This window comes from Alosa pseudoharengus, unplaced genomic scaffold (genome assembly GCF_046254945.1).
Source record: "Alosa pseudoharengus isolate Yale_2024_CS ecotype anadromous, Long Island Sound unplaced genomic scaffold, YU_APseudo_1.1 YU_APseudo_1.1_scf_15, whole genome shotgun sequence".
Taxonomy (NCBI): Eukaryota; Metazoa; Chordata; class Actinopteri; order Clupeiformes; family Clupeidae; genus Alosa; species Alosa pseudoharengus.
In genome coordinates, this window is record NW_027468620.1 from 25,541,809 (window position 1) to 25,557,654 (window position 15,846).

At 45.3% G+C, this 15,846-nt stretch overlaps 1 protein-coding gene across 6 annotated transcripts in view; it reads left to right on the top strand.

The window, feature by feature from the left end:
* rmdn2 (regulator of microtubule dynamics 2) overlaps positions 1-15,846 on the top strand; it is a 41,609-nt gene that overhangs the window by 17,467 nt on the left and 8,296 nt on the right. For all 6 annotated transcript variants that reach the window (XM_076286023.1, XM_076286020.1, XM_076286024.1 and 3 more), the window contains 4 exons: positions 3,045-3,243; positions 5,610-5,712; positions 6,822-6,882; positions 15,285-15,360. In XM_076286023.1, the coding sequence (XP_076142138.1) occupies positions 3,045-3,243; positions 5,610-5,712; positions 6,822-6,882; positions 15,285-15,360 (439 nt within the window). The remainder of the gene's footprint in view (positions 1-3,044; positions 3,244-5,609; positions 5,713-6,821; positions 6,883-15,284; positions 15,361-15,846) is intronic.

Here is a 15,846-nt window from a genome sequence, read left to right on the forward strand (position 1 = left end):
CCAATTGAGCATTTATTCTTATATCTTGATATCAGGCTAGGGGTGGGCGATGTATATCGTCTGCGATAATATCGTGATTGTTGTTTTAACGATGTGCAAATTGACATTATCGAGTATTTAAATTACTTATGGGGAAAACACTCGAAATCACGCATTGAAGACTCATACATTCCCAGGATGTATGCAGGAGAAGCCCCTGGCTGCAGCAGAGCAAGTGTCACGTGATCACTAGTGGGTCACAACCTAAAACGTTGTCCCACGCACGCCTAATGTTTATTTTGTGCAGCGAGAGTAGCCTACTTGGGATTTTATGTGGCTACTTCTGTTCAAGTAGCATTGATGAGACAGTCACGTTTTTTCCTACACGGTATTATATGGAGAGAAAACATTAGCCTTTGAGTCAGTTGTAAACAAAGAACTATTCTCATGTAACTCTTTTGTAAATGGACTGAAGTTCGCTCTAAATATCTACGTTTACCAGTGTTTCCTCTAGGATTTTTTTAAGCAGTGGGGGCAGGCCTGTCCGAACCACCCCCCCCCCGTCCCCCGTCCCACAGAACTGACAACTGACACTTCGCTGCAGCACAAACAATTCTATGTATTCACTAGGGCTGTCAAAATAACGGATTAATTTCGATTAATTAATTTGAGAAAAAATAACTGATTAAAAAAATTAGTGCAGATTAATCGATTCCGTATGACCTTTGACCCCGAGCTGTTCTAGTCAGTAAAAATTAGACTGTAAAATGAAGGAGAGAGAAGAAAATGTGCTACCTGGATCATTGATTAGAACATTTACTTTTAAAAAACGGCCTGATGGTGTTGATAAAAAATAAAGTGTTGAAAATAGTCCTCTGCAATGTCTGCAGCAAGGAATTTGCATATCACCGGAGTTCATCAACTCTATAGTTGCACATCAATGCAAAGAAATAAGTGTTGACATTGAGGGGAGTGTTTTTTCACTTGTATTTCACTTTTGAATTTATTTCCTCAGCAAATTAGGTCATATCATAGATTATTATGGCAATTATTTGAACAGTGAAAATAATAATAAAAGAGTCTTTGAACTTTAATGTCACTAATGCTGATTATTCAATAATTCATTTGAATTTAAATATTTAAAATACTTTCACAGCAAAAATTATATATGTGATTAATTTAGATTAATTAATCACAGAGTATGTAATTAATTAGACTATTTTTTTTAATTGATTGACAGCCCTAGTATTCACCTCTATTCACACACAATGAGGCATTATTTTCAGTTGTGATTGAGCTGTATATTTGGAGAATCTACAACAGGTCTGCACAATGAATTTTGAAAGGCAACTGCGACTATTGTACGTCTGCCCCATTTCTGATACCGTGGGGGAAGAAAATTAAACCGTGGGGGGCCGCCACTACCAAATCAACATAGAGGAAACACTGTTTACCGATTATGCTAACCGTTAGCATCTCTATGGGATTTCTCATATACATTAGCCATAAGCTAACGCATTAATTTATATTCTGTAACTTGGAATGCTAGCCTACATGATTGCTCTTAAACAAAACATAGAAGGAAATAACTGAGATGTACTCTGTTGGTCTGCTTAGTTTTACAGTGAATCCTATGTAAAGGTTTGAAAGGAACTTCAGCTTCAGACTTTCTCTTGGGAAACTGTTAGGCCTATTCATCTTCTCTAATGTAGCTGAGACCATGTCATTGCCACACACGAAGTGGGGGCAGAATTGGAAATGTGTCAGAGTGACAATGCATTGGTTGATTTGGTTAAAAAGTCACAGGTTAGGTTATTGGTTATTATTGTAATGATGCTATTCATAAATAATGAGCTGTAAAGTAACTCAGACTTTAACAAAAACTATTTTTAAAGGATATCGACTAATTATCGTTATCGTTTTATTTTTTTAACTAGTCGAATGGAAATGGCCATCACTAGTCCACTAGTGGGTGTTTTGGTGCACACTAGTAAACTAGTGACACTTTTTAGACCTCACTAGTTAACTAGTCGGCATTTGTGTCTTCACTAGTTAACTAGTGAGCAGTTCTGCCTTCACTAGTTTACATGTAAGTGTCACACTGAAGCCACTAGTTTACTAGTTAAAGTTCTTTTGGCCAGCATGTTAACTTGTGTGCCACATGCAAATGTTGTGGGTGGGATTTTGTGAAATTCTGTGCTGTGATTGGTTGTCATGTTTTATTTGGACATAGGGAGCCAATAGAAAGCCTCCTAATTTGTATTCTGTGCCACTAGCTGACTAGTGTGAATTTAGGCTTGAACTAGTTTACTAGTATACATTTATGACCTCACTAGTTAACTAGTTTGGACAAAGGATGCATTAACTAGTTAACTAGTGAGCCTGCTGCCATCACCTAGCTAGCTAGTGTGACATTGATCTACTCCAACTAGTTAACTAGTGAGGAATTTTGCATTCACTAGTAAACATGTGCACATTTTTGGCTTTCACTAGTTAACTAGTGAGACCCAAAAGCCTTTAACTAGCTGACTGGTATGCATTCTGGCCTTTACTAGTTAACTAGTGGACATTTCCGGCTCTCACTAGTTAACTAGTGGGCATTTTTGCTGTCACTAGTTAACTAGTGTGCACAAACATGGCTCACTAGTTAACTAGTTGACAAAAATGGCTTGCATGTTGGCCTGATATCAAGATATCAGAATAAATGCTCAAGTGGCTGGCCAAATTACATAGAAGTTAACAAGTGGGAATTTGACATTCAGTAGTCAGCTAGTAAACATTTCTGGACCTTACTAGTTGACTAGTAAAATATAGAAGTCTTTAACTAGTTAACTAGTGCACATTTCAATGTGTGTGTGTCTGTGTGTGTTTGGTTGCGGGATGATATTCATTAATCAGCCTTTCTCTGTCCAGTTTGTTGCTGAGAGTATGAGCTTGTCTCTCAACTACTACCTAGAAAAGAGCTCAGTGAGTGTCCTCTACTCCAGCACAGTCTCTCCTCATGACCTACAATTGTGCTGTGTAGCCCAGTTAACACCGCTGCGCTCCCCTTGTCACTTCCCCAGCTACATGACGGCCATGACAGACTCCGAGGAGGACTCCGAGAAGGAGAGAGAGGCCGAGGAGAAAGAGGAGGAAGGCGAGGAGGAGAACCAGGAGGAGCCGGACGAGCTGACCGCCCTGCTGGAGAGAGCAGACGCCCTGCACGCCATAGAGACGGAGAGGGGGGGTGGACTGGCCCCGCTGCTGGAGAGGAGAGGCCAGGTGAGTGTTAGATAGGTTAGATAGGATGCTTGCATCACTCCTAAACCTAGCAGGAGCCATCTGAAGTGTGCTGGTTGGCCTCAGCCATCATTTCTCTAATATATGCGTTGACCACCAGACTAGCACACTTGGTGGATTTAAAATATCAGTCATTCACTCTTAAGACGAATATGTTGTCCCTATCTGGACACAGAGATGTGTTAAAAACAATGCAAAGTTGTGTTGTTTTCAACACATTTGTTTTAAGAGTGTAGTTTACACACTGTTGTGAGTCTTGGAGGAAGACACACAGGAGAGTGTGTCTCTGGCACCGCTTTTGTGTCTGATGATGGTGCACTTGGGTCTCTGCCCAGATAGTGGATATTCTCTCTGTGCGTGGTCAGTGGCTAAGTCATTAACCACTACCTTATCAGTTAATTGGTTGACTGGTTTGATTAACTTACCACTCTTAATACTTCTCAGGAGCAAAGAGATAGTGAGCATAGTAAAGAGCAGAGCAGGGAAGAGGCAGTAGACCAACAGAATATAGCGGACCAGCAGCAGATAGTGAACCAGCAGCAGATGGCGGACCAGCAGCTGATAGCGGACCAGCAGCAGATAGCGGACCAGCAGCAGACAGTGGGCCAGCAGCAGAGAGAGGACTCGGCGACAGAGATGGGGGAATGCCAGGTCACTCCGGTGCAGAGGCGAGGCGAGTTGGGCGCCAGTCAGGATGAGGTGAGGCGGAAACCAGGGGAGGTGGACACAAGGCATAAATATGGAGAGGGGAAACTTTGGCGTGAGGTCAGACTCCACTATACTACTATAGCGCATTTCATACACAGAGGTCATTCAATGTGCTTTACATAAACAGAACCAAACCATAATAGCAAATAAAAGCATAGAAGGGCAATATAGTCAAATAATAGTTCAAAAGGTAAAGATCATAATAAAAAAAAACATAAAACACACAAGGTAAAATCATTTAAAATAAAGAATAATTAGTAAGCAAAAAAAAGTAGCAAAAGTAGTAAAAAAGTAATAAAAGTAATAAAAGACAAGGTAGAATAATTTTCCAGGCAGATTCAGAATGTAACTCAGAAAGCATCTGAGAACAGTTTGGTCTTAAGTCTAGATTTAGATTGGCTACAGTTGTGGCCTTTTTGATGTCATCCAAAAGTTGGTTCCAGAGCTGAGCCGCATAGCAGCTAAAACGCTACAGTTCACCCATAACTAGACTCTACTAGGGTACAGTACTAGTCCCACCCTCTCCAGGTCCCCCCCCAGACCACCTGCCCTCATTGCAAAGATCAACTCTAACCAAAGGAGGTATTGTACAGAGAGGAAAAGGAGGGTGTATAGTAGTGCTCAGAGGTGGAGGGAGAGGTCTCCCCAGAGCAGGTCTCCCACTGAGGCAGCAGCACAGTAGCAGGCTTCTCTCCTGGGGGTCGGCTCTCTGCTGCCCGCCTCAGGAGCTCAGGCTGTTGGGATGGCAACCAGGCTCTAGTCTTTGCCTAGACAACAGCACCCTAGATATTTGCCAGACTCCCAGGTTACACAAGCTGGGCCCGATTAGAAATGAATTTTAATGAAGTGCAAAGTCAGGTTACAAATTGAGACAAATTGTCTTATTTATAAACTAAAGCTGTAGTGTGTGTGGCGTGTTGGAGCATTGAGCTAACTCACCAATATTTACGCTTAAGATATTACTGTTGGTATTAAGTTAGCAAATAGACTTTGTAGTAATTGAATTCGCTTTAGTTACACTTTAGCCTTTGCACTTTCCCTGTAATTTTTACAGTAGGATCAGAATTATTCTAAGAAAAAAGCTTCCCTCCTGTTCTAAGAGCTACCATTCAGTATCTGCAATTGCAGTAATTTAGAAATTCACTAATAATAACTATGGATTATTACAAACACACACAGTTTCAGTCTTGCATTCCTTGCTTAACCATATTGATTGATTGATTAATTGGTTGATTGATTGGATGATTGAATAGTTTCCCTTAATTGATCCCCTGGTTAATTGATTTAATCCTGTCAGGAGTTTAAAGGTGATGAGACTAATGGTGAGCTGAGCAGAGCAGAGGTAGGAGAGCATCTGAGGGCGCTGCTAGACAGAGCAGACTGCTTGCATGCAGTAGAGGAAGACCGAGCAGCCGCTCTGGCCCTTCTACTCAGGAGGAGACCAGAGGTTGGACGATGATGCCCACAGTTGAACAATACTGTGTGTGTGTGTGTGTGTGTGTGTGTGTGTGTGTGAGTGAGGGGGAGAGAGAGAGAGGCAGGACAGGCTACTGTGTGTAGTCTGTTGTGTGTGTTTTGTTTATTGTGTAAGAGCAGCGACCTATTGTCTTCTAATGTGGAGTACCTTGTCCCTCGTCCAGTTTCAACAGAACTACGCGTTCATGTGGCGGCTGGCACGGGCCTACGCTGATGCCCACGACAAGGCCCAGGACAGGGAGGAGAAGAAGGACATGGCCGAGTCAGGTAAGGACACTCGACCAGGACTCACCGTCATTGTAGAGGCCATTTGCTATCCACTACTCCGACACTACAGATCTCAGAGGATGTTAGAGGATGTCATATGTCACTGACATCTGTGCTTCACCTCTACCTCGCCCCTTTGATATTGATCTTCTTTTTGAATCACTGAGGTGACACTTACTGTATAACATCAAAGAGCATGTCTGTCCAGTCACGGAAGTCCACATTGATATGAATACATATTTCATATCTATGGGCGTCCAGTTTTGTAGAGAGACACCAGGGGTCAGCTACATGTGTAAGGAGCGGGAGCCTGGCATCTGCTTGGGCGGAAGAAGCGGTTTGCTTCTGTTTGGAAAGCCATCATGAAGAAACATTTGCCCACACACAGGTACATTCACCCCAGTGACGGACATAAACTTCCTCTGCCCTGGTCTTTCCCCCGGAGAAAGACTGTTTCATGCTCAGAGTGAGACTTTATTTTGTTTGGTGTTTGTTTTTGTTTATTATTATTATTATTATTATTATTATTATTATTATTTGACCGGAGGTAGCCCGATTCCGACCAGGCTCCTTGGACAGAGGAGCGATTCTTTTCCAAAACAGCCAGCTTCTCTCCGGAGCTCACGGGCGTGCGAACATGTGTGGTGGAGCATGGCGTTATGCCTTGGCACAAGCGGAGGTGCCTCCAACGTCAGTTCTATAAAGAGCAACAAGGAGTTCTCTCACCCCCTCGCCGTTGACGACACAAACACAATTCAGGGTGATCTGGCCCCAGGCCACATCACACACACAGAAAATACCCCCACCTACGCTGCGTTCCATGTGGAAGTGGCCGATATGCCCTTGGCATTATAACCTGTGTGTGTGTGTGTGTGTGAGTGTGTGTGTGTGTGTGTGTGTGTGTGTGTGTGTGTGTGTGTGTGTGTGTGTGTGTGTGTGTGTGTGTGTGTGTGTGTGTGTGTGTGTGTGTGTGTGTGTGTGTGTGTGTGTGTGTGTGTGTGTGTGTGTGTGTGTGTGTGTGTGTGTGTGTGTGTGTGTGTGTGTGTGTGTGCGCTGATATGACAGAAATATTTGGAAGTGTGAATGACATCTGTCTACTGATTCTTCAGGGAAGAAAGCAGGAGAGGAGGCAATCACATTGAACCCCAACTGTGCTGAGAGCCATCAGTGGTGAGTATTAAAGAAAGAAAACATTGTACTGTTGCCTTGGAACACACACACACACACACGGACATGCACAGATACATACTTTTTCTGAAAGTGTCATGAGCATAATTGTTTGCCAAAGATAACTTGCTGTGGACATATGACTATAAGTAGCAGTAAGAAGTACTCTGAACCCCCTTGACCCAAACACACACACACACACACATACACACACACACACAGATATCAAGAAGCGGTAGCCCAGTGTTTCTGCATAGCACCTATAGTTGCTCCTGCACTGGCAGTAGATGCTGATAGTATCAGAGGCCTGCAGGAATGTTAACAGCAGCCGCCGTGTCTCCCGATAGCCCAGTGTGTAGACGCCTCTGCTGCTGCTGCTGCTGTTTACCCCACTCCATTTTAAACCCCCTCCTTCCCCTCAACACACACAAACACAAACACACACACACACACACACACACACTTGGGCACACACACACACAAACACACATACATGTGCGTGCGCTATCTGCAACCTCTGTCATCTCCACTCCATGCCTCCAGCTCCCTTAAGTGTTGCTCCACCTTTTGTTGGAACCTCAGCGTCCCGTTGTCAGGGATCAGTGGTTTAACTCACATGTGTACTGATTATCCACCTGTCCCTGCAATCTCAGTGGCAGCAGGTGAGGGGGGCATTTCAGGACGGAATAACTGCCAGCTCAATGTATTGCTGTCTTGACTTGTCCTCAAAATACACAGGCGAAGCTCCTGTCGCCTATGTCGCTAAAGTCCCTGATATAATTTCCATCAGCTCATGCACATGCTTGTTAGCGTCCCCAGCTGAGACATTGTTTAGTTAATTAAAAGAAGTGTTTACATAAAGCAAGCTTATAGCTTAAAGTCCACATACATGATAGGAATGTGTAAAGGACATTATTGGCACAGAGAGTGGTGGTGGTTGCTATGGAGTCACACAAGGAGGCAGAGGGAACCCCCAGCATGCATGTGGTTTTAATTTTTAATCCACATCTCCTTGTCTCTCTTTTTTCCCCTTGAAAGATATTATCACGTGGTTAATTGTCAGACGTGCTTGTTTGTATGCCACCACCCGCCCCCTGCCATCCACTCTACTCCCCAAGTCACTTCTTTAGAGAGTATAAGCCATTGCTATGGTTTTTCGCCTGGCAGCAGTATTTTGTGTTCTGGCTGCAGATAGGTGGACAGATACCATGATCCCACCCCACACTCTGTGCTTCTCCTAGGGGATGATGTGGTAGACAGGTAGGCAAGTAGGCAGGCGAGTGGGCAGGGATGTGTTTGATGTGAAGAGCTCAGGGCCGAGGCACTTGAGGCTGTCAGGACAAACTGAGGATAGGATTCCATTCCTGCCAGCTCACTCGGTGGCCATAACCACATACAAACACCTGCGCATGCACGCACGTACATGCACACACATGCACACACATACACACGCACGCACACACACACACACACACACACATACACACACACACACACGCATATACACACACACACACACACACACCCACACACACACACTTGTATACATGCACATGCACACTCACACTCACACACACATTGACACCCATACATGAAGTGGTACATTACACACAAAAATATCAAATGGCAAAATACACTCTCACTGATACCCAGGAACATTCACACGCTGACAGTTACACATGCTAGTCCCTATATATCTGCATGCATGTGGTAGTAGTGTATGTGCCTGCACGCTGTAGGTGACACAATGACGTTTCTGTGCAATGCAGCCTCATGCCATTGAGCTTATTGCAAATACAATGATCGTAAATTCACTTCTGCATTTCTTTGTGTGGTATGTGTGTGTGGGTGTGTGTGTCGGTGTGTGTGTCTGTGTGTCGGTGTATGCATGTTTGTCCTCCTATAAGGTCCCTGATCCCGACAGCTGAATATAGCCCTGTAGTGAAGCTGGCCACCAGCGTGTGGCTCAAGGGATCAGTCACACACACACACACACACACACACACACACACAAAGGTTACTCTCACCTTCAGCGCAGCACAACACAGCACAGCACTGTCCCACTCAAACAAGGGCACTCAGTGTCACTTACACAGAGCTGCACACGTAGGCTCCGTCCCCAGTCCGTGCTCCCAACTCAGTATAGCAACACAAGGTCACTAGAGCTTCACGTGCGTTTTGGTTTGTTGATCGTTGTACAGACATTTCTACCTGTGATTGTTCTTGGCTACAAGATGGATGAGTTTGCAAAGAGTTGAAGGGGAAAGATAGGATAGGAAAGATAGATTTTCTGATCTAACCACAGAGATAAGACAGGTTGTCCTGAGATTGTCATGTGCAGATATAGCAGAGTCCTCGAGAGCGACATAGTCTAAACAATTTAAAATGTGTCGAGCAGATTATGTGGGCTGGGATAGACTCCGGCCGTTGCCGTAGCTTTAGGGTTCCGAGGCGTGGAAGTGCAGTCTAGCAGTCACACACACACACACACACACACACACACACACACGCACACACACATGGCTGTGCTGAAGGCAACAGGAGAGATAAGACAGCTGTTCCTGCACCGCCGCTGCCTGGATACATCAGGACCACACACACGTCACATGCTTGTGCTCTGAAACACGCACGCACATACACACATGCATAAACACGCGCAGACGCATGCACACACACGCGCGCACACACGCAAGCACGCACGCACGCACACACACACTCACAGCCAGACATACACTTACAGGCACACACACATCCACACTCACAGCTAGACACACATACACACACACATTTAGACACGAACAAACAAAGCAGATTTCAACCACACACACATAGTCACTCACACACACAAATGTTGAGGTAACTTTGTGTCTATTTACTGTTGCTTTGAGGTTTAATGGATGAGTTGCGCTGGAGCTCAGGAAGTCAGTTTGTGTCAGGTTTGCAAGTTGAGCAGCTCCAAGTTGCCTGTTGGAAGCACAGGAGTGTTGCACAACACTTCTCTCCTGCTCCCACACCTGTCATCCTTTGACCCCCCCCCCCTCCTCCCTCCTTCTGACTTTGCTGGCTCTTACACACTCATTCATCTTGCTTTCGCTCACCCACAGCCTTTTTTCCTCATTTCTTTTTTTCCCCCTCCTGCTGTGTACAGAGAAACTCGGGTAAGCTTAAGTTTCAGCATTGAGGAAAGAACTCCGAGGCCCCAAGGGCAAGAGAAAAGTCTTTCACTGATACATCCTCTCTCTATCTCTGTCTCTGTCTCTCTCTCTCTCTCTCTCTCCCTCTCTCTCTCTCTCTTTGTGTTCCCCTCTCCTCCATTTGTGGTTGTAACAAATTGGGGGTAGCCTGTCCCCCAAACAAAAACGAAACATGGTGTGGAGTTTCTCTGGGAATATGAAAGGGAGAGGTGAGCTACCTCTCTGGTGTGTTTTGCTTGGTACTTGATTAAAATATAATGTGCATTGTTTTGGACAAAAACATATGCTTAGGAATTTAAACAGAAACATGAACATAAACAAGCAGGACGTCATGCGCAATAGCTGTGCACCTTTAAGCTTATGCCATTTTTCGCAAGCTTTTCAAAAAGTAACATAAACTGATTGTCTCAGCTCTAGTCAGAGGCTTGGTGGTCTAAGCCTTATATTAACACAGCACCTCCCCAACTTGTTCTCACCCCTGGAAATGGGTTCCGCCATCCACTTTTCCTGATGACTGCTTCAGTGATGACTGCTTCAGTGACGACTGCTTCAGTGACGACTGCTTCAGTGATGACTGCTTTAGTGATGACTGCTTTAGTGACGGGTTCACTGCTTCAGCCACAGTCCACTCTAAGTTCATCTGCTGACCTATTATGACTTCTATTCCTTATGCATTCTCTGGGGCTCTTCAGTTTAGACTGTGCATTTGGTTCTTTCTGCTGTTGATTCAGTTTATTTTCCGACACACAGACTTCAAGACCTCTGTAATAACCTTTCCACTATAGACAGTCAAAATGTCTTCAACTGGATAGCACCTTAAATAAAGTCTTTACACATTCACTTAATTTAGAAGATTTTTTTTGTATTGTTTAAATACATTATATTTTATCTTGCATACAATATACCTTATCATAAAGTATATTGCACTGACTTGCAGCCAATTTTTGTCACGTTAATGAGAAGGAAAACAACCCTCCCTCTACATAACCACAAACTGAGCACTGTGACAAGCCCAGCACATTTATTGCAAGTTGTAGCCCTCCTCTCTCTCCGCCATCCACTTTCCCTCTCTCCTGCTCTCTCTCTCCTGCTGTGTTTACCCACAGCACTCTCCCATAGGGAAACCCCACATTCCACAGCCCCAGATCCTGCCAAGGCACTCATCAGCGTCTGCTTGGCCAGTCAATCATGAGGAGATGTCTCTCTCTCTCTCTCTCTCTCTCTCTCTCTCTCTCTCTCTCTCTCTCTCTCTCTCTCTCTCTCTCGGTCTTACAAGCAAGCCCCTGCCAGAGCTCTACCCTCTCAAGGCAATGTGCGTGCCATGAGAACATGTAGCAAACTGGTGCGTGAGGAAGCTGAGCTAATGCACGGTGAGGATGGTTGTGTGTGTGTGTGTGTGTGTGTGTGTGTGTGTGTGTGTGTGTGTGTGTGTGTGTGTGTGTGTGTGTGTGTGTGTGTGTGTGTGTGTGTGTGTGTGTGTGTGTGTGTGTGTGTGTGTGTGTGTGTGTGTGTGTGTGTGTGTGTGGGGGGGGGGGGGGGGGGGGGGTGGCAAACAAAAAAAAAACTAGCTGCAGGTTTTGTTGAGCAACCTCCCCGCTGTCAGTCTCCTCACCTGGGTGTTGATTGAGAGAAGATTCCCTAATCGCCTATGGTATGTGACTTTGTTATTTTCCACACCTCCCCCTTTCTCACAAGATTTATTGCCTGTAATCACATTACGGACGGATCCAGCCCAGCAAGCGCAGCAAGAGGCAAACAAAAACTCGCGCCGGCCCTATTTCCTCCCATCTCTCATCGCCTTGTTCACCTCAACCGCTTCCCTCTTTTTCATCCTCCCTTCCGTTTGGATTCACCATGATGCCTCTTACTTGCCGCCGCGTCAGTTCATCTTCTCGCTTTATTATTGTGAATAATCATACCCTTGGCTTCAAGTAAGGCCTGCTATCTTTTCCGAGGTGGAACACACTCGTGGTTGTGTTTGTCCTTGGGAGTGTGAGGACCTCCGTGGCCTCTAGATGGGTCTGTTGGAAGCGACTAACTCTGGCTCTTTCGTGATCCTCCTGTTGCATGAGAGTAGTAGCTGGAGATGGACGCGGTGTGACTGCCAAAACCAACGGCATGGAGTGTTTTTGTTGGCCGTGGGTTGGCAATGCCGTGCCATGCTCGCACTGTCTGGGCTGCTGTTGTGGTGTTGAGCTCACTACACTAATATGTCCTCCCACACATTACACACGCACGCACACGCACATACACACACACACACACATACACACACATACACACACACACTAGGGCTTTCACGACTAGTGATTTTCAGTAGTTGACTAGTTGTTCATAACAGTCGACGACTAGTCGAGTAGTTGTTAATATATTTGTTAAGTTGATGCGTTAGTTCACATTAAGGAAGATGCAGAGGTTGGAGTTCTGGTGAATACTTAAAACTGTATTTTTGTAATGCAGAAAGAACATAACAATACGAAAATTCATAGGTTATTCTATCCACATTGGTTAATATAAAACAGCTAAAAAAGCTGACCACAGCCTAAAGCACGGGTGTCAGCTGCCAGGTTGCATTGACCACGGAAGTAAACGTAACCATTGCCAACTTCACAGACACTGAGTTCAGCACGCATTTTTCATTGTGTCTTTAGCTAAACAATTAAACTGGAATCACCATAAACCGCAGTGGCAACATACAACAATTAAAACAGTGTGGCCATTAGTAAATATTAGCCTACCACACACACACACACAGAAAGACATTGCCTATGCACGCTCACTCATTCACCTACACACCCGATACACAATACACACATGACAGTGTAGTTTAGTGTTTGAATATATGCAGTACATATAATGGAGATTTATACCCTGAACAATTTAATTCACAGCTATGGCATACTAACATCAGAACATGCTGCTTGGGGAAGGAACTCACATCCTTGGCTTTGACGAGGCATTGTTAACCAGCTGAGCCGTACAGTAGCCTAAGCTGTTTTGGGACGGATGCCATCCAGGTCAGTCGTGTTGGCACTGGGCATCGTGCCCTGTCTGCTGCGCCCGGTGTTAGTCAGAGAGCCGGACCCCCCCCCACCACCACCACCACCACCTATTCACCCACCCCTGTGTTTGCAGAGTTCACACGGCAGTCACGCAACAGCAAGGGTCACGACTCGCAGGCAGGCAAGCACTGGATAAGCCAGCTCACCGCTCATTGTTTTCTTTTGGAGCGCCAATCCGTTCAGATACGGAACGCCTGCTCTCCTTCATCTGATTAACAGTCACTGAGTGGGAGGGAGAGGGAGAGAGGTGGATGGACAGAGTGGTATGAAAGGTGAGAGAGAGAGAGAGAGAGATGGATGGATGGATGGACAGAGTGTGAAAGGTAGAGGGAGAGAGAGAGAGAGAGTTGGATAGACAGATTGTGAAAGGTAGAAGGAGAGGTAGAGTGAGAGAGAGAGATGGAGAGAGGAGATGGGGGGGGTGATTACATAAAAGAAAATAACTAAACCTCACGACAGTATGGGTGAAGAAGAACGGGAGATGGAGACAGGTTGACTGAGCACAGGAAACAGACAGGAAGAGGCGTGAGAAAAGAAAGGGGAGAGCAAGATGAACATACAATATAGGATAAACAATAAGTGAGTGAGCTGGAGAGAGATAAAGAAAGAAAGAAAGAAAGAAAGAAAGAAAGGAATAGATTGACAGCGAGATAGACTGAGAGTGTGGGATACAGAGGGAAGCATTGAAGCAGACAGACTGAGAGAGATGGACTTGGGAGCGAAGGCGCAGAGTCTGACCGAGTTAAATTTACATTTCTTCATTTGGCATATGCATTTATCCAGCGACTTAACAGCAAGTTCCTCCAGTGAGCTGGCTGCGAACCAAGGTTCCAACTACTGCACATAAATCCCCATTGCTCTCTATGCACACACCCACACACTTACTCACACACCGTGACTTTCGGTAACGGTCGATCCCCCTCCCCTTAGCCCTCCTTCCTCTGCTGGTCGACCTTTTCACCCGGCGCTGCAGCGTATGAAAGGTGTTTGTGTCCTGCTGCACAGTTTAATGCTGAGTACCAGCAGGATTAGGGAGCTCTGCGCTGAAAGGCCTTTGATCACCTCATTCCACCCATCTTACAACACTCGACACCAGGAAAGCAAATGCACGCCTGCATACACATGCACATATGCACATATACGCGCACACACGCATGCGTGCACACACACACACACATGCGTGCACACACACACACACACACACACACACACACAAAATACCAGCTTGCTTTGTTTGCTCATCCAGGTCTTTACAAAACTTCCACAAATTAACTTTAAAGGCATTCTAAGAGATGCTGAGTAACGTCACTTCTGTTGACGTTCAAAACCAAACAGGAATCTAGTTTGCTACTTCCTCTCCCTTCCTCCCGTGCAAAGGAAACTCTCCTAAACGCGCATCTTGTCAGTGATTTGCTGGAACAGATTGTTATGTTTTTATGGGCAAGGTTTGACCAAGTTGTTTTGTGGCCGTTTTTGGAGCCTGGTTGTCCAGAGAGATCACGTTTTTTTACAGTGTGTTCAGGACACAGGCAGCTAGCAGATGGTGAAGTGATATTAGCTGTAAGTGACAAAAAAATGTTTTAGCCTAAAAAACGTATGACATCGCTTAGAGCACCTTTAAGGAGCCCTTTTCGGAGGATAGGCCTACTGGCGCCTCCCATCCAGCGCTAATGAGGAGGGATGAACCCACCAGTGTGGCCCTGGCCCCCCTTCAGTATGCTCCCTCCAGAGCTGGTTGGTGACCCGGGGAAAAGGTGGCGTGTCTGGTACCCCCCCCCCCACACACACACACACACACACACACTGGTCATGGTGGTCATGGCTGCTGGAGCTTGTCCATATAGGGGGACAAGGAGACAGGCCACTGCTCTGGGGCTTTGTGTGTCGGGACGAAACAGGGGCGGTGGACTCCATTGCATGGGGGACATCGGGAATTAATGGCCATCCTTGTGTTCTCAGTCAGGCGGTCAGCACCCCACAATCTAGGTTAACTTATTTCATCAATGGTCATCATAACTGGATAGTTCATAGAAGCTGGCAAGAATGTCATGCTTCGTATAGTGTTTAAAGCAATTTCAGTTGTGTTAGCCATTGTGTTAGTAGAATGTTTTCACAAGGTTGTTTGCTCTCTTTCTCTTCACTTGTGCAGGTTTGCCATATTGTGTGGACAGTTATCAGAGTATGACACTATCCAGAATAAAATAAAAAATGGCTATCTGTTTAAGGTGAGTACATGTGTCTGTAAAATCACCCAATATGAAACACTCAGTAGTCCTCAGAAGACTCTCTAGTCTATTTGCTGTGTGCTCTGATGGCATCCATATTAAAGCCATCATGTTCCTGCAGTTTGGGTCCCATACATGCACATGTAAGTTCCTACTGCATTGGTTCCCGGCCTGGAAAAAACCTTTGTCTTTCATGGAATCATAAAACAAAAATAGCACTCAATGATGTAACCTATACTGTGTGTAGGTGTGAATATATGACTGGCTACTGTGTGTGTGTGTGTGTGTGTGTGTGTGTTTGTATAGTGTGTGTATAGCGGACATTGTGCACGTAGTCCTGTCTGTCTGCCGCTGTGGGATTGGAGAGGAGGGCGGGTGCTCAGTTGTTCAGTAAGAGCCCTGCTCAAAAGATCAGGCCGCGTAGCAGTAAGGCACGTAGCATCCATCATACCTGTCAGCTGGAACCCAAAACACTTTTATCTGCTC